Source organism: Meleagris gallopavo, chromosome 3 (assembly GCF_905368555.1).
Source record: "Meleagris gallopavo chromosome 3, MGAL_WU_HG_1.1, whole genome shotgun sequence".
NCBI classification, from domain to species: Eukaryota; Metazoa; Chordata; class Aves; order Galliformes; family Phasianidae; genus Meleagris; species Meleagris gallopavo.
This window is the reverse complement of record NC_139406.1, coordinates 49,827,914-49,853,783: the sequence shown is the minus strand read 5'-3', so window position 1 is coordinate 49,853,783 and position 25,870 is coordinate 49,827,914. Positions and strand designations below refer to the sequence as shown.

Here is a 25,870-nt window from a genome sequence, read left to right as displayed (position 1 = left end):
TGGACAGAGCTTACGTTGGTACCAGCCTCGAGCCCTGAGTCACAGGGGAAGGCTCTACCTGTGCGGGGCTCTCCGCAGGACAAAACTTTGATATGTGGCACGGAGGGTGTGATGGGTCTAAGTGTGATGTTGGTGTGCCTCAGTCAGACAGCTTTGTATGGCTCAGGCAGCTGTGAGACACAGCTCCATTACCTGACATAGCTTGCAAGCTGAAGCTTCAGGAATGCAACTGAGGAAGCTATATTTTATCTTTATGAATGTAGAGGGACAGGCAGCCTACATGCCTATGTGATTAACATACACGTACACACGTATACATATAGGTTATACAGGTATATGTGTTATATGGGTGTCTTCCCAATTATGGTTGCCTGCAGCACCCTAAACACTTCATTTGCGATTCTCTGAATTCCCTTTGGCTGTTGAGGTGCTTCCAACTGATGTGTATAATATGGATGTTCCATGTATATTTTTCCCCTCCAACCTCACTGCAAGTTCTTAATGTCCTTTATACTTACTATTCCTATACTTGGCTCCATATTCATCTCTGAGTCTGTCAACACAGTTCACCTCCTGTAATCAGGAAATGGTGATTAAATGAACATCCAAGTACAGAAGCTGTCAACCTGGTGTTCATCTTTTTTTAAAGTTAGGGGGAAAAAAAAAAAAAAAACAGTTCAATTACCTTTTGCACTCGTGGCTCTGAAAAACTCTTGGAAAAAGATTAAGGTGGAAAGGGGAAAATGAAAAGAAAAAGGGGGGGGGGGGAAGAGGAGAAGGGGAAAAGAGAAAGGGGAAAAAAAGAAAAGGAAAAAAAGGGGAAGGATTGAAGGGAAGAAAGAAAAAGGAAAAGGAAAAGGAAGGGGGAAAGGAAGGGGGAAAGGAAGGGGGAAAGGGGAAAAAGGGAAAGGAGAAGGGGAAGGGGAAGAGGAAAGGGGAAGAAGGAAGGGAGGGGAGGGGAGGGGAGAGGAGAGGAGAGGAGAGGAGAGGAGAGGAGAGGAGAGGAGAGGAGAGGAGAGGAGAGGAGAGGAGAGGAGAGGAGAGGAGAGGAGAGGAGAGGAGAGGAGAGGAGAGGAGAGGAGAGGAGAGGAAGGGGGAAGGACAAGGAAAAGGAAAAGGAAAGGAAGTGTATGACCTTAGCACAAAATCAGGTTGGAAGGCTAATATTAATTGTGTCATTTTTTGCATTTGCTAGAGCAACAAAGAAAAAATATCTCCATTGAAAATCCATGCACTGCAAGCCCTGCAGTTCTGTGTCTTCTTGGGTGGGTCACTACAGCTCCTCAGAAGAGCTCGTTTGGGACACAGCATCATAGCATCATATAATCGTAGGCTCATAGCTTGGCTTGGGCTGGAAGGGACCTCGACGACCATCTCGTTGCAGCTCCTGCCGTTTAGCGGTTTTCCTGCTCCGCGTTTTCGGCATCGGGTCCCCCTCCTCGGGAGCTCTCGGAGACTTTGAGTCAGTGTTAGGTGGCAGAGAGAAAAACAAGCCGTCTGGGGACGGGCGGACGCCCCGGCCCGACGGCTCTTCCCGCGCCCGTCGCCTTCTGTGTACGGGACGGCCTCGAGGTGAGCGGCGCGGCGCGGTGCGCGCTCCCCGCAGCCCCGCTCTCTCCCAGCCTCTCCCCGTCCCGCCCCGTCCGTTCCTCGCCGCCGCCACTGGGAGCGCGGCCCCTTTAAGAGCCCGGCTTTGCCTCCCGGTAGCTGAAGGTCATTAAACACAAAAGCGCTCCAGCGCTGCGGTCCAATATAGCGCATGCGCCCTGCCCGAGGACTGGCAGGGAGACGGCAATATGGCGAGAATGCCTGGCAGCGGCGGCGGCGGCGAGTGGAGCGGCGGCGGTGGCGGCGGCGGCGGCGGCGGCGGCGGGGGCGGCGGGTACGGCGCGGGGGAGCGGCCGCCGGGCCGCGGGAGAGGAGCCCCCCGGCCGCACCGCTACTGCAGCGCTGGAGAGGAGGAGGAGGGCGAGGAGGAGGATGAGATCCAGGAGGTGCAGATAACGGGGGACGAGGAGGAGGAGGAGGACGGAGCCGATGGGGGGCTGCTGCTGGACGAGGAGGAGGAGGAGGAGGAGGAGGAAGAGGAGATGGGTCTGGACTGGGACGGCGAGGAGGAGCCCGAGCCCATGCCGCCCGCCCCGGGCCGTACGCCGAGCGGCGGCGGCGGCGGCGGCGGCGGCGTCGGGGCAGCCCCGGGGGGAGCCGCGGCGACGGCCCCGGGGGGCGGCGGCGGCGGCCCCGGGGGGGCGGCGGAGGACGCGGAGCTGGAGGCGGCCCTGCTGCTGCAGCGGCCCGAGCGGGCGCGGCTGAGCGAGAACACGCGGCTGGCCACCCGCTACGCCGTGCGCATCTTCCGCGAGTACCTGAGCGAGAAGGCGCAGAGCCCCGACTTCGAGACCATGGACAAGGGGGCGCTGTGCCGGGTGCTGCGCTCCTTCTACGCCGAGGCGCGCTCCAAGAGCGGACAGCTCTACTCCAAGTCGTCCCTCATCAGCATCCGCAGTTCCCTCAACCGCTACCTCAACGAGCCGCCCTACTGCCGCACCCTCGACCTCACCAAGGACCCCGAGCTGCGCGCCGCCAACCTGACGCTGGCCGCCGTCATCCGCAAGCTGGAGGAGCAGGGTGCGGGGCCAGTGGTGCAGAAGCAGGCCATCACCCGCGCGGACCTCCGCAAGCTCTACACCTGCAGCGTCTTCAGCACGCAGAGCCCTTTCGGGCTCCTCAACAAGGTCTGGTTCGAGACCTGCATGTACTTCTGCACGCGGGGCCGGGAGAACCAGCGGGAGCTGGAGGAGGACTCCTTTGGGCTGGCGGTGGACGAGGACGGCCGCAAGTTCGTCTACTTCAAAGCGCTGGGGCCCTACCACAAGTCGCGCTCGTCCTCCTGGAGCAAGAAGCGAGCGGAGAGCAGTGACGAGGAGAACCTGCCCCGCATGTACGAGACTGGCACCGAGTTCTGCCCCTACGCCAGCTTCGTCAAGTACCTCTCCAAGCGTAACCCCCTGTGCAAAGCCTTCTTCCAGCGCCCGCGGGACCACTGCAGTGAGGGCGACGTCACCTGGTACGAGAACAAGGCCATCGGCAAGAACCTGCTGGGCACCCGCATGCAGATGCTCTCCAAGGCCGCCAAGCTCTCCAAAACATACACCAACCACTGCATCGGCGCCGTCTCCATTGCCACCCTCAACAGCATCGCCGGCATCGGCACCAAGCTGGGGGGGCCGCCGCCGCCCCATCACCACCCTGCTCCCCATCACCACCACCACCACCACCACCACCTCCTCCACCACCCCGCTGGCGGGACCTGCTATGCCTCCGCCGCCCTCAACGGTGGGCCGAGGCCCCGGCCGCCCACCGCCAACCCGTATGTGCTGCCCAAAGACGGCGACGCTGCGCCGGTGAAGGCGGAAGCGGCCGCGGTGGCCCCGGCCAAGCGAGCCCTCTACGAGGCGGTGTTCCCAGCGGGAGCCGCGGCTGGCGGTGAGGCCTGTGGGTCCTCAGCCTCCCCCAAAAGACTGTGCCGCCGCCCCGCCGAGCCCCCAGATGCTGCCGCCGTGCCTGCCGTGGTGGTGGTCTCAGTGAAACATGACCCCCTGCCTCACCTCCTGCCCGAAGCCAACGGGCACAGAAGCACCACCTCACCCACTGTAGTATCACCTGCTCTTGTTTCCCCCACACAGGTAACCGGAAAAAGGAGGAAAAAAAAAAAAAGAAAAAAAAGAAAAAGGCAAGCTGGCGACCCCGTCCCATGCAGCCTGCTGCTTGCCCCCCTTCCCCTCTGTTTTTCTTTCTTTCCCTCCTTATTTTTTCTCCTCCTTCCTTTTTGCGGAAGATGCGAGTTCTGAGTTCTGAAAGTCGGGCCAAAGTAGTAGATAAGGGCGTCTGATATCATTAGTGTGTGTGGTGTTCTTGATGTGCTAATGAACTATTTGAATAACCTCAGATGCAGGAAACAGCCAGGAGAATACTCAATTACACACTAGTAATGAGGGTGTAATTTTAAACTTCAGAAGTTAACAAGAGGGTTAATATGGCAATTGCATTCATCTTGTATTTGTTTATTTAAAATAGCTCTGTTTCCTGGCAGTGATCCTCTTTTTTTTTTTTCCTTTTTTTTTTTTTTTTTTTTTTGTTTTATGAAGCAAATAGACTTGAGTTGCATTAGTTGCCATAGTGGCGAAATATACAGCAGCGCACAATTAGGTGGAGCTGAGCTGCAGAACCAGGCCCGGTTCTGCCTGCATGCCCACCACCTGCTGCGTGGCCCATGCACTGCCCTGTCTTTGGGTTTTTGGTCACAGGAGCTAACTTGGCACACCAGGCTTCAGTTGGAGCCTTGCTACACTTTTACCCTCTGCTTTAAGTTTGGAAGTCATTCCAGCTCTGTCTATAAGATCTCGGCACCAACGTCATGTCCTATACAATCTCATGTTTCAGGCCATAACCTCATTGCTTGCTGCTCTATGTGACTCCCACCCCTGCAACACCCAATAACAGCAGTCGGGTCGCAGCCCGCTGTGGGTGAGCACAGCTCTCTGACATGCCTGAACTGCTCCCAAGTGGAAATACCAGTTCTGGACAGAGTGACCCCATCGAGTGCCTGCAGCTCCTCAGCCACCTTGGGGCTGGCTAGGAGAGAGGCCGGGGATGCCTGCATAAGCATCTGTGGTCTTTAGAATACCGATGCCCCCTCCTTTCTGGTGTGTTCTTTGACCTAGTCAGTGGGGTTTGATCTCCTGGTGTCTGTGAATGGCTCGGAGGCTTGGCTGTGTGCAGACAGAGCTTTTGTTCTAGCTCATTATTTCAGGTATCAGCTAAAGCTTGTGGCTGAGTTTTAACCCCGCGCTCCTCATTTACTTGCTTTTAACAACCTTGAGACTAATTTTGAAACTCTCAGCACGGTCCAGTGTTTAGGAAGGTCTTGCACGCAGGGACAGGGACCCAATGGAGAGAGCATCATGCACCCTCAACCTGTACAGCAAGGTGGTGTGAGCTGAAGGCATTGAGCCTACAGCCTGGCCTGCAGCCCTCTGAACGACACACCCAGCTCATGTGAGGAGGGATCCATTTGTTGTGTAGCTGTGTTTTTGGGCTGTGATTCTCACTAGTGGCTGGTGACTCAAGTTGTTCTATGGTTCTGTGACTGGAAGGAGGAGAGAAGTATCTCAAACAGGTGGCGGCGTGCACAGCTATGTGCTATTTTCTGATAACTGCAGCAGGGAGGAAAATGAGCAGTCAGCGAGGCTACGAGACAGTGTGGGCTTCAGAAGTAATTATATGGAAATGTTCATCTCCATTCACAATTAAATGAGTTAAACAAGGTACCCAGCCACTTCTGTAGCTAAATCTCACGTTTGCTACGAAACTCATTAATTTAAGTCTTGAGCAGAGGGAAGCTTTTTTTTTTTCTTAGTCACTGATTCTTGTGTGTCATTTTTAGCTTGTTTTAACTTACATGCTTCTTCTGGGATGTGACAAAATCTTGTCTGCAGAATAGTTTCCTTGGGTAAATGTTAATGCTGGACTTTTTCTTTCCAGCTACCTTTTATACTAGTTACGCTGGTGGGGGCCCGAGGCATTTCCTGGGGAAATTAATGACTGACTGGGGTTAATGGCCCACGGCACAGCCCCCAGTCATCGGCTCTCCCAGCTGGTCATTAATCCCCAGGAAATGCCTCGGCTCTCTAATCGTGGTTGCTTCATTATAAACAAAGACTTTCCGGGCCCTTTTACTGAATGCATCTTATCAAGCCATGTGGTGCTAAATTCCACTATTGACAAATATCACTGATTCCCCAAAGTTGGTTGTGTTGGCAGCTATCCTTCCAGGGGTTGCACACTGCTGTCTCACAGCGTGGTGTAACGCACTTCTCAATGAGTGGCAGCGCGATGAGCAGGCGTCAGAGTGGGTTTAGCTGTGTGCAAGCATATGCATTCTTACAGCATTAGTACCTTGAGCAAGGTATGGAAAAGGTTAAGTGAAGGCACTAAACTGGAGGTATTGAATTTGCTCTGAGTATGAGCTTCAAACAGTCTGAGCAGAGATGCTGCCTTTGCTCTTTTTTATCGTGGCTGCTGTGTTCTTTAAGTTTTAGCCCCGAGATGAGTTGTTAACTCTTGGTTTGCAGGAGCCTCCTTCAGAATTGGAAAAGATGCTTTGAATGATCATCTTGATCCTTAGGTTGCAGCCGTGAGAGCTGCATTATGCAGCGTGCTTTAAGCACACTGTGCCATCTTGGCACCACTTGCTTTTCAGTCCTCGTTTGCTCTGAAGTGTAGCAATTTTCTTGCCACTGACAGCAGTGTTTCAGCTCAAGTTGATGACAGAGGGATGTAATTTGGCTGTTGTTCATCTCTCATGGTACTGAAAGATGAACAATAGCTGAAGTTTAAGCTTTTGATGCTGCAATGTGGTGGTAGCTGTTGAGATTTATAGGCCTGGTACATGCTGAGCTTCCTACAGTAGTAATTCCCAAAAATAGGTCTAAGGAAATAGTTCAGCTTCCGCTGTGGGTGAAGGAAGTCACGGATCAGTTCAGAATTCTCCTGTCATGTTGGTCTGTAACTCAGTGTATGACTGCTTGTGGAGAGTTTATCAGCTCTTAAATGACCAAATGTTCAGAGGGTGTCTCAAGCATGGCCCATCTGCTTTTGTCTTGGGTGTTCTGGGGAGTCCTTCAGTGGTTTTTTGCTGGTTTAAACACAGGGCTTGCTTTTTTGTTTGTTTTCTTTTGATTTTTTTTTCACTGCCTTACACTTTCTTTGAAAGGCTTTTGACCAGACCCAGAAATCTTGTTCTGACTGCACGTTTCTCAAAAGAAGGCAGAACAGTATTACATAATGAAATTATTAGACAGAAATCACAAATGGCAGCAAATCAAAGTAATTAATAAATTAGTCTAGCTCTCTTCATTACTTTTTTCTCCTAGAAGTGGGTGAGAATCTTTATCTTTGGTATGAGGATGTCCCACGTTTCCAAAAACTGCCACAAAAAAGGCTCCTGTTCTGCATAAGCTGTTACAGTGCTCTGACAAGAATCATCACCAGGAACTTTCCACGTGTGCAGAATAGGAGAACTCATCAGAAAGCATCAGGAATGCTTAGGGAGGCAGTGTTAGGAAGTTAGGCTTTATTTCTGTGGATAATAGTGGACCAATATTCCTAGCTCAAAGTACAGCAGCTATTGAGACTGATGACTGTAAAATACCTTGTTAATTCTTCTGAGAGTGCATCTGTTTATTTAGCATCCCAGGTTAGTTTTGGTTACACCACTGTAGTGGTATTAGTGCCATCCCTTTTCATTGGTGGATTAGCAGAGCTTGCAAGATTTACTTCATGTTTGTTCTAAAAGAAACACTGATGTTAAAATCTTTAAGTGAGGATAAAAAGAACTTAAAATTGCACCTGCCTCTGAGGCTGTTTGTTTCTTGGTTGATTTTTATTCTTTTCTTGAAAGGAAAAAGTTTCTTCTAGTAGAGTTATGTATGTGGGAAGACACTAATTGTAGAAAGGATGTGTTACAGCTGCTGGTCATCAAAGCTGCTCTTAAATCCAGGGGAGGGGAGTCAGATGAAGCACATATTGTCTCTAAAACTGATGTCCTTAACAGTCTCCATAGCAAAACCTTGGCTATTGTTTTCTTCAGTGTTCAATCCGTGCTGTTCGTTACTGTGAATTCTTCTAAAGACTAGTCATTGAACAGAGCTGTTTTGCTGTTTTGTTTTGAAGGTGGAAGGATATCCCAAACTATGTTCCTTGTAACTAATCTGAGGTAGGGTAGGAGATGAGTGCAGGAGATGAGAAGCAGAACAGAGAAGAAGCTCGGTGGCCTCCGCAGACTTTGGGACTATGTGTGCATTGGAGTGCAAGATGGGAGCTGCTCCTTCTTCTCTTCCACTTGAGGCAACCCAAGGTGACCTGGGGTGAATTTCTCAGATGTGAGAATGGCATTTTGTTGCACACGTGTAGAATTTGGATTTTGGAGTCAAGTACAGTTGCTGTATCAACTTAGTTGCAATGGTATGATGTACGTAGCTGTTTCAGGTGGTGTTTTCTTCCAGCAGCATGTAAATTTTTATAAAGTTTTTACTTTATAGAAGTTAGACTCTTTAGTTATTTACATCATGTGAAGTAGTCAGAAACTTGCCTAGTCCAGCTTTGGGTGAGAAGAGTGCAAGAGATGATCCATTTCATGTAAGTCAAATGAAGATGACCTTTTACATAGAATTGGAGGGAAGACAGTGTCATTGAAGCGCTGCTGTATTTTGACACTTCTGCAACTCTGTAGAACCCCAAATGAGTAAGTCGGTACTCTTCCTCTGTGAGCATCAAAGGGGAACTGCGCAAACTTAAAGGCAGCAGTTGTTTTTTTCTAACAAGAAAGTCTTCTGTGATTATCCTGTAAAAGATTTCCCATTGCCCACTGCTCTCCTGCTAGAGAGCAAGAGATCAGAAACTGTTTGGTCTAATTGGTGAGTCTGTGTGACAGCGAGCTGCCTTATTTCATGTGTGGTGTAGAAATAAATGAGTGCTTAAACCCTTTGAAACACACCACTACTGCACAAGCCATAGGCTGTAATTAAATTGAATGTGGGGTTGTATTGTCTTGTGCCCTTGGCTATAAACTTGATAACAGACCATGGTGGACTATTGTGTTAGAAGCTGGAACCTAATTAGCTATGTTGTAGATTTTCAGTCACTTTCGAAGCCCTTCTGTTCATCCCTTTCCCAGTGTCCCTTTTTTTTTTTTCCTTATTATTTTGCTTTTCTGTTTCTGAAGCAATAAAAGCACCCTGTTTTTCGAAGGAAATTATTGAGGGCATGTAGCCAAATATGTACGTGGAAGATAATTTTTTATCGTATTTTGGATTCAAGAGACAAGTGTTAGTGACTGTGTTCTATCTGATGTAGAAGAGATTTATTAATGTTGTGATAGTCAAAATATATAATCACATTTTCAGGGAATGCTTTGTAAGCCTCTTTCAGGCGTTTAAGGGGGGAGGAGAGAAGGGATTGCAACTTCTCATAATACCTTGATCTGAAAGTAACGTTGAAAGACATGAGATTGAAGTCTGTTCTCGTTGTTATTTTGGGATTATCCACATGGAAAAAATGGCTCTTCCAGGCTTTTAGAAATTCGCATGCTTTTGCACTCAGCCAATTTTAGTGAGTTGATCTGAAAACCTTCAAACTTGCTAGGGACTTAATCCCTAATGAGGACAAGTGCTTTGATCTGTTCTTAGTGCCATTTTTAATTTAGGAAATAAAGTTAGAGCATGCAGATGCAGCATGTACATTTCCAGTAAATTCTTCATTAATTGATATGCTTACTGATTGCATGTGTCTGTACTGTTCTGTAGCTGGGACAGATCATTTCAGTTCTAGCACAGTACTCCATCTCCATCCCTTCTCCTTAAGCATACGCACCAGTGTCTGGTGATGCTGTCATTTGTTTGAGTTCTGCTGTTTTTTATATGGGGAGTGGGAGGCTGTGAAGTTGCAAGTGTTGCATTTGGGAGCTCTAATGAAGGGGCTGCAGCTCCTGGGCTGCCCTGTAAATTGGCACCTATGTATGCTGTTGCTACTTTTGCATCTCTCTGCCAGAAGCATAGTGCATAAATGAATGACTTCTCTAAAGCTCCACTGTATTTTAAGCTTCTCTTGTGTGTATGTGTCCATTTCTGTGTTTAAAATTAAGGATTTCTGGAGAAATTTCAAGAGTGATTTCTCAGTACCCTTCAGCTGAAACCTGAGTTGTTTCTAAGTGCACATATATAGAGATATGTATTTGTGTGTGTAATGGATGTGTATGCATATGCTGCTTTTGCTGCTGTTGATTTCTTTCTGTGTGTTTTTAGTATGCTTCAAAAGTGGCAGGGAATAGTCAGTGGGAGCAGGGAGGTGATCATCCCCCTGTACTCAGCACTGGTGAGGCTGCACCTAAAGTACTGTGTTCAGTTTTTGGGTCCCTCACTACAAGAAAGACATTGAGGCCCCGGAGGGTGTTCAGAGAAGGGCGATGGTGCTATGAAGGTTTTGGAGCACAAGTCTCATGGGGAGCAGGTGAGGGAACTGAGATTGTTCAGCCTGGAAGAGGCTCAGGGAAGATCCTAATCACTCTCTACAGCTCCCTGAAGGGAGGTTATGGTGAGGTATGGTTCAGCTTCTTCATCCAGGTAACAGCAATAGGAGGGCAGTAATGGTCTCAAGGTGCATCAGGGGAGGTTCAGGTTGGGTATTAGGAGAAATTTCTCCTCGGAAAGAGTGGTGAGGCACTGGCACAGGCTGCCCAGGGAGGTGGAGGAGTCACTGACCCTGAAGGTGTTCGAGAAACGTGTGGATGTGGCACTGAGGGATGTGGTCAGTGGGCATGGTGGTGATGGGCTGATGGTTGGACTGGATGATCTTAGTGGTCTTTTCCAATCTTAATGATTCCATGATTCTGTTAAGGTCCAATAGCATAGTCCCGACCCCTTGCTCTGATTTTGAGTTACTAGCTGTGAAGCCCATGCCCACCTCGTCAGTGTGAGCTCCTATTTTACATTCACAAAACAAACTTGTGCACTGTTCTTTTAGTCTTTGTCTTGGATACCACAGTAGATAGCTAGGAAGTTAATGCAGACCATGTTTGCTGTGTTTGGGAGATGATACTTTCTCTAGGCTTTTATCAAGTTGGTGTGGAAACGTGCTGCCTTTTTTCTGTAATTGTAGCACCAGTTAATGGAACTGTCCCTGCATCCAGTCTGGACCTGGTTCACATTTCTACTCAACTATTGAAAGTGCATTTTGGTGGGAAGAAGTCAAGAGATGCTGTAAGTGTGTGGGTTTTGGGAAGTAACTGCTCAGTAAAGAAGCCTGTTAGTATCTGTATACTTTCAATTGCCTTTTAACTTGGCAATGCTGAAGCATGCATTTTGCTGACTATATCTCTGAAAATGCTGCTTCTCAGAAGAATCACCTTGTCTTTCTAAAAATACACATAAATGGGTGACACAAAAATACACAGTAATTGGCAAATTCCAGGACTGTGAGGGCTAAAAAAGCACCTATCCTTGCAGGCAGAGGGAATGGTGCAAAGCTGTGTGGTCTCTGTGGAACAGACTGATGGTGGTGGGAATAAGATTTGAGAAATGTGAAGTCTTAAAACGTGTATTCTTCAGCCATGGTTTAGATGTCTTAAAAAAAAAATAAAATAAAATAAAAACAAGTCTGAAAAATTGACTTGGGAAACTGTTCCCTCTCCAAAACCCTGTGTGAAGGTTTGACTTTTACAACATGGACACAACTTTAACTCAGTGCAGGGTTCTGCCTGCCTTTTTTAGTGCGTTTGACGCACTTGCAAAACAACCTGATTTCTGTTTCTATCTCTGGAAGACCTTGCAGGTTACCATTTATTTATTTAAAGCATTGTTGTTGAAATGCACCTGTGTTTGTCAGCTGCTTTCAGAGAAAACATTGCAGGTCTTCTTGCTGCTGCTTAAGCAGGACCTGGATACTGATGTTTCCTCTGAAAGTACTTCTGGACACAAACTGCTCCCTTCCTTTTAGGATGTTGGGAAGTTCCAGAAGCGAGGCATGCCCCAAAGCATCAAGGAACAGCTATGCTCATTTTAACCAGTACAGAGTTGTTAAAATATGAATCAAGTTAAAATGTGGTGACTCAGATAGCATTAAATGTAGTGTGAATTGCATTCTAATGCATTGCATTGGTAAACGCAAGTAGCACTACACTGAAATGTCAATGGCCAAGAGTATCTGTATGGCACTGGTGGAATTTTAACCAGTCAGTTTTCCTCAGCATGGTGTATTCACTTGCAGACTGCTAATAGATCTATTCAGGATCATAAATAATAGCAGGCTCGATCATGGTGTGGGGTAGTGATATGACAGTGACTGCTGCAGTCATGTAGCGTGAATGGAGGCTGCATGTTAGTTGTGTTATAGAGAGGTAGTGAAGCATCAGATCAAATCCATAATTTGTCCAAGATAGAAGTGGCTGATGTATATGACATATAATGATGTATATGTCATATAAATATGACATTAAATATTTATGAATTTATGTATATGAAATATACAAGAGCTTCTCCGGAAGTAATGCCTCCTATTCTTTGATGCTGGACCATGAAGACAGAGGTGAATGTTGGTGTTAGCCCCTCCAGGATCTCAATGTCTTTCTTGTAGTGAGAGACCCAAAAACTGAACACAGTACTTGAGGTGCAGCTTCACCAGCGATGAGTACAGGGGGATGATCACCTCCCTGCTCCCACTGACTATTCCCTGCCACTTTTGAAGCGTACTAGGAACACACAGAAAGAAATCAACAGTTGGTGGTATGACAGTAGAGGTTGAACCTTCCCACCAGTATGCAGTTTCATGTTGTTGCCATGTGACAGATGGCAGCAGAGGGGCAGTCTGACAGAATGGCATCTGATGTGAAAGTGCATATGAAGCAAAGGTGTGTCATTGAACTCCTTCATGTGGAAGAAATGGCACCTAATTGTTGATGCTTGTTGAGTGCTTATGGAGACCAACCAGTGGCTGCGAGCACAGCAAGGTGGTGGGTGCTACGTTTCAGCTGTGGCAACAGTGGGTCACCTCCACTGGAGCAAATTTTTATGAGCGTGGAATGTACACTCTTGTTCATCGCTGGAAACTATGCATAACAAATGGTGGTGACTGTGTTGAGAAAGAGCGTTTTGTAGCTGGCAATTTTTTCTATCGAATAGTGTTATTGCAGTCTATGTATCTGTTGTAGTTTCCGTGGAAATAAATAGGAAACATTACTTTCAGAGCGACCTATGTGTTTGTGAAATATACTTTTTATTATATAAATATTTCTATTTACATATAAACATATGTATTTACATTCTTAGATATATGAAACGTATTTATACATAGCATAAATAATACAAATATACTTAAATTATGTACTGTAATATTATAAAACATGTGCTCTCTCTTTCTCTCTATACATGGATATATATAGTAGTAGATTAGATTTCACAGGGCCCATATCCACATTCTTTCTAAAGGAGAAAGCAGAGCAAACAAAAATTCCTTCCGTGCTGCTGTTTGAGCAGTGACCGCGGAGTCCTGCCCTGGGGACATGGGGCACCAGCAGCGAGGCAGCCTGAGCCCCTGAGGATTTTTCTCCAGAAACGTAAACAACTACTGTAGAGAAACCGTAAAGCATTCTCATTTTTTTTCCCCTACTGTTCATGGAAAACAAAAAGCTCCAAATCAAACACATGGTCTGAAAACTTTTTATTCACTTTAATGGCAATGGTGTGATATAATTATTACCTGAGAGGAGGAGGAGAGCAGAGGTGAATGCTCCAACCTACCCAGAAATAAGCAAGTAGGGTTAAATAATGGGTCCAGCTGGGCTGTGGGGCAGAATTTGAGGGCAAGGAAAAGGGATGGAATTGAGGAATAAGGATGAGAAGGGAAGCAAGGTGAGAAGCCGTTACCACCTACCTTATTGTAAGCCATCAGGTATGGACTAGATTTCATTTCTGTATGCCAGTGCACATCCGCTGGGTCCATTGGATGGGTTCAAAAGGTGGGAAATAATGTCTCCGAACTAGAGGAGGAAATTTGGATTAAAAAACCTGTCCGTCCTAATATTCTTCTGGAAACCAAAACCTAAAGATTTTTTTTTCCTTAACCTTAAAAAATGTCGTGTTTAAATTAGTGGTTGCCTTTAGAGTTGTGTTTCAGAGTAAGTGTTGATTCTTGAGTATGTATCCCAAAAGGGATCCTCTGTCAGCACTGTGGTAGCACAGTGTAGAAGCACTGTGCTTGCTTTTATTCCTAGTGGCCAATAAACTAGTTTCCTCAAGCTCCTTGAAATACTCCTTGTAAATTCAAGTGTCCAGATCAATTTCTCATTCACATCTTATTAAAGTTCAGTGAGGAAGTCGGGCAAACAGGGTTTTGATCAAAGCATTGTGTAAGCTGGTGATGTACCCCATTAGTCTTTAAGCTTCTTCATATAATTCCTTAAGAGAACTCCAGTGGGTTTTCTCTTATAAAGAAAGCTTTCCCCCACCCAAACTGGTTCCAGCAATGAGGTGGGACTATATGGGCCCTCGCAGGATGCAAGGATAGGATGCAACGTGTAGGCTGTGGCCTTGCTTCTCCTGTGCTCATCTGGCTTGTGGTTTTCTAGTGAAATGCTAGCATTGTTTAGTCCCTGCGATGAATGGCTATGTGCATCCAAAATTACTTGTGTATACTGCTCTATTCTGTATGTTAATGCCTGCGTTCTCATTGTGCAGTCAGTTCATGTTATATATCACAGCTTTAAATGCTTCAGTGATGTGCTTAATCAAAACATGTTGGTTTTGCCCCTAAAGAAACAATTGCAGGGTCCTAGTTCCAAGAAGGCAGGAATTTCTTGTTGGTTCTGTTGGTGGATGGCTGAATGCTGGCTTTCAGCAAGTAATTCTTTAGAAGTAGTTAAGCTGCTATCATACAGCAGTCCATTTTTCTTAAACCTATTTTAAACTTTTATACAGTCTCTTTTCAGATCTCTCTTTTGTCAAGTTTCTGCTTGTGCATCTCAATGAGTAGAAGATCTCAGAACAGTATTTAGAGCATCTGCTTCCATGCTTTATATGTGTAACTGTAACAAGATGCATAATCATGCGCTCTATTATAACTTTATTCAAGGAGAGGTGTTTATCTGCTCTGCTTAGCCATGGCAGGCAGATGCCTTGAGCACTGCTGCGAATCAGCAGCATTGTTTTGGAGGCACTGTTGAATATGTTGTTTTTGTTGTGCAATTAGAATAAAGGCTGTGTGTTTTGCTGTGGGGGAAAATGAAGCCCACAAGAAACAGCCATCACAACATAGAACCTCCCTGCAGCCAGTGTGACCATCACCTAGGCGTGAGGTTGTGCTTCAGGAGCTAGGGATAGAAATGCTGGAGGTGACTGAGAAAGCTGATAAGAGATGCTAATCAGAATCACCAGCAATTTTAGCCCAAAGCAGGGTGGGGAAGGAAGTCCTCAGCAATGATGATGGGAAATTGTTAGCTGTTCTCTGCCCTACTGAGGCCCCAGCTGGAGCAGTGCATCCAGGCCTGGGGCCCCCAGCACAAGAAGGATGTGGAGCTGTTGAATTGTGTCCAAAGGAGCACCAGGCCATGAAGATCATCAAAGGGATGGGGCACTTCTTCCATGAAGAAAGGCTGAGAGAGCTGCACTTGTTCAGCTTGCACAGGAGAAGGCTTCAAGGAGTCCTCATTGCAGCTTTCCAGTACACGAAGGGAACATTTAAACAAAGGAGAGTCCAGCTTCTTATATGGTCTGAGAATGATAGGACAAGGGTTTCAGCTAGAAGAGGGGAGATTTAGGTTAGATATTAAGTACAAATTCTTTACTCAGAGGGTGGTAAGGTGTGGGCTGGTGAGTGGCAGCCCTGCCCGTGGAGGTGGGAGAGACTGGATGGGTCCCTTCCAACCCAAGCCATTCTATGACTCTTAAAGCAGTTTTCTTGTGATTTACATGAAAGGTAGCAGTCTCAGTTGGAGGATGAGTGTCCTCCCTCCCGGCAGAGGAGTCCAGCACGAATGACACTAATTGTCACCTTTGCTGGCAGCAAGGCTGGGAGGAGGAGCTGCCTCTGTCACCAGCAGAGAGCTCCCCTGTGGTGAGCTGGCTGTGGCTCTGCCCACACCACACTGCCATCAGGGTGTCCTGCTGGGCTGGAAGGAGGATGTTAGCTAAAACAGTGGGTTCCTGCACCAATTTAAGTGGAAAAGCAAGACTAATGACCAAATTTGTTGTCTTTGTGGTTTTTACTTGCCCTGAAAAATAGCGATTTGCTTCTCTATCCTCCTGGCTTTATCCTCCTCAATATAACTTCTCTGACTTTTACTGATGGCTTCTCGTGCCTGATCATTTCTTAATGAAGCAGGGGGCTATACTTTATTCTGTCCTGCACAGGCTTCTTTTTGTCAGTCATTCTTGTTTTCCTTCCACTCTGTTTTCACTTCAGGCAAAAATTATTTCCAGCTGAGAAGGGCTGGATGCATGTCATTCCGCAGCAGTTGTAAATGGCCCCACAGTTTTGCTTGCAAACATCAGAACTCATTTTGCCTCTGTGCACATCCTGTTTTCTCACCTTGAGTGTACGTGAGGGAGGTCATTCAGGGCTGGACCCTGGGGCTGTCTGTCCTGGTGCTCCCATCCCTAGGCCAGCGACCAGGAGCAGGTGTCTGTGGAGACTGGGAAATGGGCAAGGAGGGCATGCTTGTGATGGTCTCAGGTGCTTCTCATGTGGGTGTTAGAAAAACACAAATTTCCCTCTGAGGTATAAATGACATTTGTAATGAAAAGATCAGATATTAACACAATAGCATTCAGTCTGTGGGATGAACGGACCCCTTTGCATTTTCTTCTCAATCTGTTTTGATGGGAATGTTGATTACAGACAAGGTAAACTTGTTTGTGCTTTGTTCATTAATAACAAACCATAAACTGGCCTGCCTCCCCTCCCCACAGGCAAGGTGCTTGAAGAGATGCCAGACAATTAAACTACTTAAGGCAGTAATTACAGTCAAATATACAACAAAAATAAAATCACTGCACGGGGTTTTTTTTTTTTATTCTCGGTTTTGTTCTCTCAGTTTATTAAACCACAACTCTTGCCTCGCGACTGAACAGGAATGTCTCAGTCGGTGGTACCAAAGGACCGAAGTCCAGAGAAGCTGTGGTGCCCCATCCCTGAAGGCACTCAAGGCCAGGTTGGATGGGCCCTGGGCAGGCAGCCCTGTCCACAACACGGGTGGAACTGGGTGGGCTTTGAGGTCCCTCTCAACCCAAACCATTCTATGAAGGTTCCTGAAGTGTGCAACAAGCTTACCTGGGTTCAGCTTGGCATTTAGCAACCTCACTGATGGTCTTACAGCACATTCTTCACAGCACTGAAATTCAGCTTGTTTGAAGCACTGTGTTTAGTTTATAGGGCTGACACTTCCCTGACTCTTAGCAGGATTGTGATACTGATGGTCTCCTGAAACTTTTCCTTTCTGACTTTCCTGATTCCTGTTGTACGTGGCAGAGCATTCCACAGTCTGCTGTGATGCTGAGGAAGGGAAGGCTGAATTAGGCTGAAACACTCACTCCTGACTTTGCTTCAAATATTTACCTGTACCTGGTGCATTTTAAAATTCCGAAATAAGCGTCCACAAGCCTGACATGCTGTGAGCCTGTTAAATGAGTTGGCGTCCTGCAGCACTGTGTGCACCAGTTCAACATATTTAAGTGAAATTCTTAGTGACTTCAGTATTCCAGATAAAGTGCACTTTAAAAAGAAAGAAACGGAGCTGTAATGAGATCCAGCTGGTGTACATAAACCTTTCACATTGCATTACATAATTAAGTTGGGAAGTAATGTATGGGGGAAAGTTCTTGTTGCTTATTCTTTTGTACTGGAGTTTTACAAGGCTGTATAAATACTGTAAGTATTTAATGGGGGAAAAGCAGGATTAAAAGCAAACGGCAGAAGATGGATGGTACGACAACATCATAAAACAAGCGAGCAGTATTACCCTTGTGGTATTTGGTATTAAATAACTGAAACTTGGCAGTGTGCTGTGCACTGACAATGCTCTCATAAGATCGTTTTCTAATTGATCGCTTTGGTTAACATGATTGCTTTAAAGGTAAATTGGTTTATGCTGAACAATACCAGAGCGCAAATTCCCTCTGGTTTTGGCCAGCCTTTTTTTATTCAGTGAAATCTACACCACTGCGGCATTCAAAGCAGGGTATGAGCTCCTGGGTTCCATACCATAACTTAACAACCTGTTCTGCTTTTAACAAACTGTAATTACAGAAACATAAACTACATCTTCATTTAGTTCGACTGTAGAGCATGGGAGAGGAATGCGGGAAGGAATTCTTTGTACCGCTGTGAATTTAGTTGCCTACCTTGCAGTTGTTTCATAAACATCCTCGAAAGCTTCTGAAAATACTGAATGTGGAATGTGCCAAAAATGGTTAAAACTCCAGACTCTGTCCTCTGGCAGGCAAGCCCTGGCAAATCTTAGCTTGATGCTGCTGCCCTCGGCTGCCCTCCTTTGCAGAAGGCTTTTGCTCCCTTGCAGAGTCAGCAGAAGGTACCTGGGCTTCAGCAGCTGCACCAAGCCCTGGTCAGCGGATTTTATGGGGCTGCCCTTGTCACTGGGGATGGGCACTGGGCTGCCCAGCTGGTGACGGGGCATGCACAAGGCACGGGCACGTGGTCAGCTCTGCCGGCACTGCCCCAGGGCAGTGACCCCAGGGAGAGGAGCGGTGAGAAGGAGAAGTCCCAAATTGCACAGCTGTTTGCTGAGTGATGGTGAGTTGGAGCCCTCAGCTATCCTCATTTAAAAAGGGTGGTCAGGCATGTATCGTAGCAAATTTAAAGCTTAGGCTGTTGTTTTGGTGAGAAGTCTAATATACCGTAATTGCCTTTTTTTTAATAATGAGCTGATCTATTTGAGATGTCTCAATAACCATTACCCAGTTAAGATGATGGCTTAATTTGGTGTTGCTGTTACGAGTGTGGGCACGCTGGCCTCAAGCTGCTCGGTCTGGGCATTGTGGTGTGATGCTTTATGTCTGCAGAGAGCGACTTTTGAACTATACAGAAACTTTCACTGACTTGCATGGGAGCTGTTCAATGAGAGGTGAAAGGAGCACTCAGGATATGAGTGAATACAAATATCTTCTGGTTTTGTGGGTTTGTAAGTTTCCATAAATCAGTCAGCAAGTTCCCAGTCTTTGTGACAACCGCATGTCCTGTGCTCGGGCACTGCAGCTGCCACAAACCCCAGCAAAGGCTGCAGTCAGCCCATAAAGAGCAGCAAGGCAGAAGAGTCGCATTTAAAACACAGGGCACAGTCTGACAGATTTCTGCCTTGGTTTTTTTTTCGGACTGTCAGTGCATCAGCAGGCTCTTAGAACCACCCTCTCTTTCCTCCATGCCTCCCACCTTGCTACTTAAATCAAGCAACAGAAATCCTCAGAGGGATTTTCTGGGAGAAATAAGATGAAAGCTTTTATGGGCTTGTTTGTAAGGATTTCATAGAATCACAGAATGGCTTTAGTTGGAAGTGACCTTAAAGATCATCCAATTCCAACCTCCTGCTGTGGGCAGGCAGTAGATTAGACTCAGTATTTTGTACTGCTTGTTCTAAGGAAATGCTTGTGTTAATGAGCATTCATGGTGAAACATGGGAAAGAAATTGGTTAGAAGAGGAAGTGGGATGATCTCTGAGTCCCCACTTTCCTCTGTCTGCTGCAGGAGCTGGGATCCCTATGGGGCAGCAGTCAGTCCTGTTGCATCCTGACCTACCTAAGTGGGATCCCTGTCCAGGGACCTGGACCAACGCTGCTTGGCTTGAGACTGGGAAGTCTGCAGCTCAAACGAGGCGCTTTGTTCCGCATTGTGAATGCACTGATTAAACCTCGTAGTTAGGAGACTGGACATACTGATATTCTCTCCCTCTTTTGCATTGCACAACAGTACAGACACCCAGACATCTGCGAGCTAGCAGATTTGATCTGTGTTCCTAAGGATTATGAAATTCTGGTTGTATATAGATTTGCTGTCTGAATTTGAAGCATGATTTATGAAGGGTGCCTTGCCTCTTGTAGCTAGCATGACTTCCCTTTCTGTAGGATTGCTAGACAGATGTTCTGATTTCTCCAGTATGCTGTCCTTAACATGGCTTTTCCTCATCTGTGCTGCCTACTTACTTGCTGAAGCTGTTCAGCTGATACGCAATAAACTGTATCTTCCTTAGCATTCAGGCCTAGTGCTGGCTGGAATAACAAAAATGCAAAGCAAGCTGTGCGTTTGTTTTGCACTGTTTAGGAGCTATCTAAAATACTCGGAAGCGTGTGGTGGTTCTTATTTTTGTTCCGTTTCCTCAATCCTCTGTTATAAGTGCACTTTCTCTTGCTAATCTGCTGTCTGAAACACTCTTTGTTCAGGAAAGCAAGTCTATTTCTGTTGTAATCAGGGCTAAGAATTCAGCTGCAGGGTCACTCTTGCTCTGCAGAGTTCACTGACCACGTTTTGCTGCTGGCAGTCCCAGCTTTGGCCCCTTTACACAGATCAATGCCAGGCTAACCCCATTTATTGCTACTACTGAATCAAAGCTCTGCTGCTCCTACTTAATTTAGCTCAAAATAGACATAATGCAAACAAGCGTCAGCATGGCAAAAGAGCGAGAAGAAGGGGAGGAAGAAAAAAGGTATGCAGTTGTTTGGGTTTTGATTTGTTGTTTTTTTGAATTGAAGATACCAAATGGTGCCAGGATTCAGAGGAGAGGAATTCGTTTGCACTGTACTATTAGACTCTTCATAAAAAATAATAGTCATCAATGATTCTGATCTCTGCAGTAGAGTTTATCTGGCTAGCTGGCTGTCTTCCATTTCCTTTTAGTGTTTGAGAATCTCTTCTAATATAACAGCTTAGGCACACATTCTGATTTCTTCTGGGTTTTGTAGTCCCACTGATGTCACTCGGAGTTTGTGTCATGTGAGGTCATGTGAGGTGGGCCTCCATCCTTGCTACTGGGTACCCATCACCAGTTACTTCTGTTTCAGCTTCATGGAAACGTCCAGACTGGCTTGTGGTCAGGTGAAATTACTGTTGGCAGGAGTGCTGTTCTTGGTGAAGCTACATGGTGTTGAGCCCATTATGAGGTTCATCATGGTGAGATGGGTTACGAGGTTTTGTTTAAGTGAATAGGGCAGGTATTGCACTTTGTGACTGCACTATAACTCTTTTCTACAGCTGTGGCACACCTCAGTCTGAGAAAACATCGGGATCCTGAGGATGTTACTTGGAGCTGAGATGACAGGACCTTTATGGCGTGGTTGGCAACCCGCCACTGTTTCCAGCTAGGACTGGATTTATGAATTCCACTGCCACACCTCATTCCACACAGCTTTCAAATATGTGGAATAAGGCACACACATATCCTCACTGCTTGTTGGCTCCTGGGCTGCAGCCTTGTTCCCTCTGCAAGGCAGCATGGATGGAAATCCTGAGATTTAATGTTTCTGATAAACACGAAGAGATCCCATCCTTCCACTCCGCTCCTTCCCCTAACTCATCCCCCTCAGTTCTGCAGCTCCAGGGTACCACTCAGCAGAAATCAAGTGTTCAGCGTGGGTATGTCTATAATGGGATTTAGGATGACAGCCATGAGACAAATCCATCACTTAGGAATTGTTGAAGTTAATTTCTGCCCCCTCTGCTACATGCTCATCACAGGTCTTCTGAAACTTTTCCTGTTTGCTCCAAAAACTCTAACTTTTGTCATTACAATTTAGCTGTTCCTGAAGGCAACGTTTTGTTCCGTGGAAGAGACCAAAGCAAAGATTGAATGTTTTTTTGTGTTTCACCACCCTTCTCCACACTCTTGCAAATTAAATGCCTCCTCCTCCGGCCTACCCTTTTCTGGCAGGGCTCTGTTGCCCCAACAAGGGAAGCTTTGTCTTGCCTCTCCCACTCCCAGCGCACGCTTGGCTTCCCCATTGCCTTCTGTTTTCGCCTCTTGGAGACCCTGCAGTCTCCCTGCTTTTCTGCCCAGTATTTTGGGACAATGCTGCAGGTGTCCTGTACCACCTCCCTGGACAAAGGTTGGGCAGCGCATCAAGTCCTAGGCTTTCTGGCCTTTTCCCCAAGCCTGCCTACTTCCAGAGAAAGTCCTTTGCAGGATTATCCTCCAGATTTAATTTGGATCTGCTCTTTCAACACCTTGAGATGTGTTACTGTGTGACAGTCCCTTCATGAGCTGTTAAGTGTTCCTCGTGTGATACTTCCTTCCACTTCTCAGGTGTCTATTGGAAGCTAATGGTTTTATTTTTATTTTTATTCACAGTAAGGCAATACTTTTGTGAAGAACAGCCTAAGTGTTAGGAGCCCGCTGCATGGCGCATTTGATGAGCATTCTCCAAAGCATGCAATGTCTTGTTCCCTGTGTGCCTGGGAAAAGCCTCCAGTGGCGTCTCCTTGATAAATAAGGGACAGTGTCTCAAAATCATTGTTTGTTGTGTGGTTTGCTCTTTCTTTTTTTTTTTCTTTTTTCTTTTTGTGGTTTTGTTTGTTTTGGTTTTGGTTGTTTTGCTTTAGGTAGAGGTAGGATTCCGTTCCTGCCTACTTTGTGTAGAAAATATTTTTTAAACCATTTTTTTTTTTCCCTTGGAAGTTAAACTGACTTTGCTATATTAAGCCAGTTAGATTTGTTTGGAAGTCAAACAAATTTTGATGTATGAGGACTGCTCTGAAAGTAATGCCTCCTATTTTAGGATGTTGGCCTGTGACATCTGAGGCGGATGTTGGTGCTGTGGCGGCGGATGTTGAACCTTCCCACCAATATCCCAGTATCTATGTAATGCGTGTTGTTGCCGTGTGACAGATGGCAGCAGAGAGGGAATCTGACAAATTGGCGTCTGATATGGAATTGCCTATGAAGCAATGGTCTGTCACTGAATTCCTCTGTGTGGAAAAAATGGTACCAGATCTTAAATTATCATGTCTTCTAAGCACGTAATTAGTATATACTCATACTGCTCTCCTGAATATATCCTGCCCAGTCCCTGTGGCTTGATCCTTCTCTGAAGTATTTTTTTTGTCTGTTGCAGAAGCCAGGTGTAGTTTCAGAGTGGTTAATTTTGGACCTGAGCTGTTTATAGAGGATGTGTCCCCTAGTTAGCATGGGCTTACTCGTTTGTACCACTGGTCATTACCACTCAAGATGCTCATTGGATTTGATTTTTGTGGCTCTTGTTAGATGATGTCTTCCCCCCAGACAGATAAAAGATTTTTTCAGGTGTTGTTTTGAATGAGAACAGTTTCACAAGCTTACTGCCTCAGCTGTGGTTAAATTAGGCTAACTAACCTCTTGGCAATGGCCAACTTCTCCAAGAACTCAGTTACAGTATAACCAACCAAAAAGAGAAATTTCATACCTGAACTCTTTCCACATGGGGTTGATCCAGATCTTGCCAGTGGCAGTGCATGCCTTTAGGTTGTCTGATGTAGCTTCTGTATGTTTTAAAAATGAAGCAACTTTGTGTAATATAAGCTTGGCTTTTTTTTTTTTTCTTCAAAAAGCTGCCTGTTGCCCTTTTTCTTTCTAGCTGTCCCAGAATCGTCTCGTTTGGTCATTTGGAAGAATACAGAAATATTGCTGGCTTCTATGTCATAGTATATGTATCTTTACCATGAGTTTGATAATGTGTCTTTATTTCTTGCTTGTCAATTTGAAATGCATGTTGTGTGTTAGAAATGTTAAAAGCCAATAGCTAGAGAAAGTTAAAGTAGGTATTTTTTGCTGAGCGACAGACATGGTCTTTAATGCTTCTTTAGACATATTCAGTTTTTTGTTGTCCAAGCACTGGCACTACATGTGTTTAGTAATAATCAAAGCACAAAACCAGACTCAGAAACAGCCCGTGCAAAGTTTATGAGTATTATATGACACTTTTCCTGATATTCTGAAGATGTCTTTGTGGTCTATTGCATGTCAGACCAAGCAGAAGTCTTTTAATATGAAATTGCGAGTTTGCTGAGCTAGTTAACAGAAACCATTCTGTCTAAAACTAGTTAGTCAGCTGCTGCTTCATGAAGTTGGCGATAGCAGTGATGGCTTCAGTGTGCATACAGCACATGGTTATATAGATTTGTGGTTAATCCACCCTTGTGGGCAAAATGCGCTAAAATTAGCTGGCAAATGAGTGTTTTTATCGTATGAGCTACTATGATTACTTGGAGGAATCCCTACAGGTCTGAAAACAATAATAATCAAAATTGTATTTCTTAGCCTTGGATCCAAAAGTATCTTTTACACATAATGGAATCAAATGAACCAAATCTAAAGTATGCTTTGTTCCTATGCCATATGTTTGCCGTCTTGCCAAGCACGCTTCTCTCCTCCTAGAGCAGGATCCTGTGTTCTCCTCTTCTCAAATCCTGCCCTTCATACCATGCAAAAAAGGCAGTGCTTGACCTCACAGTCGTGTGGATACCATTCCTTTTCTCTTTTCATCCCTAAGTGTTTTTCCAATGTTTAAGAAAGAAAACTGAAAAAAAAAACAAAACAAACAAACAAACAAAAAAACCCAGAAAAGGGTAAAAGCAAACTAAAAAGTACTGCATTAATGAAGCCTTTTAAGTTTAATTGAGGACTTCAGCCCCTTTCCACTAGCTGCCTCAAAGCAATACTCCTATGACGGCTTTAACATCCAGAGAGCATCAGAGTTTCGGTATGGAGCAGGGGTAGGAAAGTATCTGGGTAGCTCAGGGCTGTTTACTCAGCTCCTGTATGCAGTGGTGCATCCATAGCTTGCTAGGATTGCTCCTGGGATACCTCAACCATCTTGTGTCACTTCGTGTATGTGCCTTCAACATAAGCCTGATTCCTCTCCCAGCACCTGTATGTTGTTATGCCGCCTGTCCCAAGGTATTAAGTAACCTACGTGCGTTTTGAAATAGCTAATGATAAATAAGGCGATTTCTCTCATGATAGTGCTTGGACTTTTTCATTCTCCTGCTTATTATGAAATATATAGGCTGATAATTTTAATGAGAGTTACAAGAGGAGAGAGAAACTTTTAGCCAGACCTGGAAATGCAAGGGATCATTTTAGAGCTGAGTAAATTCTCCTTATTGCACTCTGCATTAACCAGGACTTCCGAAAAGCCTGTTGTTTCAGTAAGTTTGGTCTTTATCATTTCCTTTACCCTCTTGGTGGTCTCTGTCACTCTGACAGGTTTTCAGTAGAGCATCTTTTTTTTTTTTTTTTTTTTTTTTTTTTTTGAGGTGGCACCACTGCTTTGCTTAGGTCAGCATTGGGAGGGGAAATGGGTGATAGAAAGAAGGAAAAGCCTGCAACAACAGAGGACTCCTGAAGGCTGATCCTTTTTGGCTACAGTGTTGCATTTCATCCTTCCTGGAGTGAAAGATATATAATTTAGCACTGCAGTTTTCCATGGTATTTCAATTTCTGTACCAGCTTGAACTCTAACTGTCAAAGTTGCAGTTTTGTTGACATCTTAATTGTAAATTAGATAATTGCAAAGGTATTGTCTTAAGCTCTTTTGTGTCTTTTTTTCCTGCTGTGAGGTTATAGATGAAGCTATCTGTCTATTATATTGTCTAGTCTCATAATTACTAAGTGGACACAGTGTCTTCAAAATTACAATTCAGACTGAGAATATTTTATTATTTGTTGCTGCAAGAAACATCTGGAGAGTGCTTAGAGCTCAAGTGCATTACAGCGTTTCACAGAAACAGTTTTATTGGATTCTTAGGATTTGTCCGTTTCATATGGCAGGAAGAGCTAACAGAGGCACTTTTTTTTTCTTAAGGTGATTCCAGATATAAAATTCTTCAGGCTATATGAAGGTGATTCTTTCTGTTGGCTGCTTGTTCAGTCTGAAGTAGATAATATTCTGTTGATATGTCCAAAAATGCATCTTCTCCATATGGGTCAGTATTATCTCTTTCTGCTCCCAGGCAAATTAATAAAACAAATTTTAAAAGTGCAAAGGAAAGCAGGCAGCTGGCTGATTCAAAGGGTGAGGCTATGTTTTTCATCACCACCCTTTCAAAGCCTCTCTGAATCAAAAGAACCATTGGATTGCGAAGGCAAGACCTATGCCACACCAGAAGCTCCCAGTTCAGCAATTTTCCCAGGATAAATTATAACTCATGTTTCCTCAGCACAGGCTGTAACTGGCAGCGTTCCTTCTACTTCTAAGGGTGAAATTGCTGGGGGGAGAACAGACATCTAATGTGCCTCTGGAAGTTTTACAATGGGTGTTAGCCTGGCTTTGTGAAAAGGGAGACG

The 25,870-nt window shown here is 45.5% G+C and overlaps 1 protein-coding gene across 1 annotated transcript in view; it reads left to right on the top strand.

Moving 5' to 3' along the window:
* Positions 1-1,718: 1,718 nt before the first annotated feature.
* KCTD1 (potassium channel tetramerization domain containing 1) overlaps positions 1,719-25,870 on the top strand; it is a 66,405-nt gene continuing 42,253 nt past the window's right edge. Inside the window, exon 1 of the mRNA XM_085220925.1 lies at positions 1,719-3,686. Coding sequence (XP_085077051.1) covers positions 1,797-3,686 — 1,890 coding nt within the window. The 5' untranslated portion in view covers positions 1,719-1,796. The remainder of the gene's footprint in view (positions 3,687-25,870) is intronic.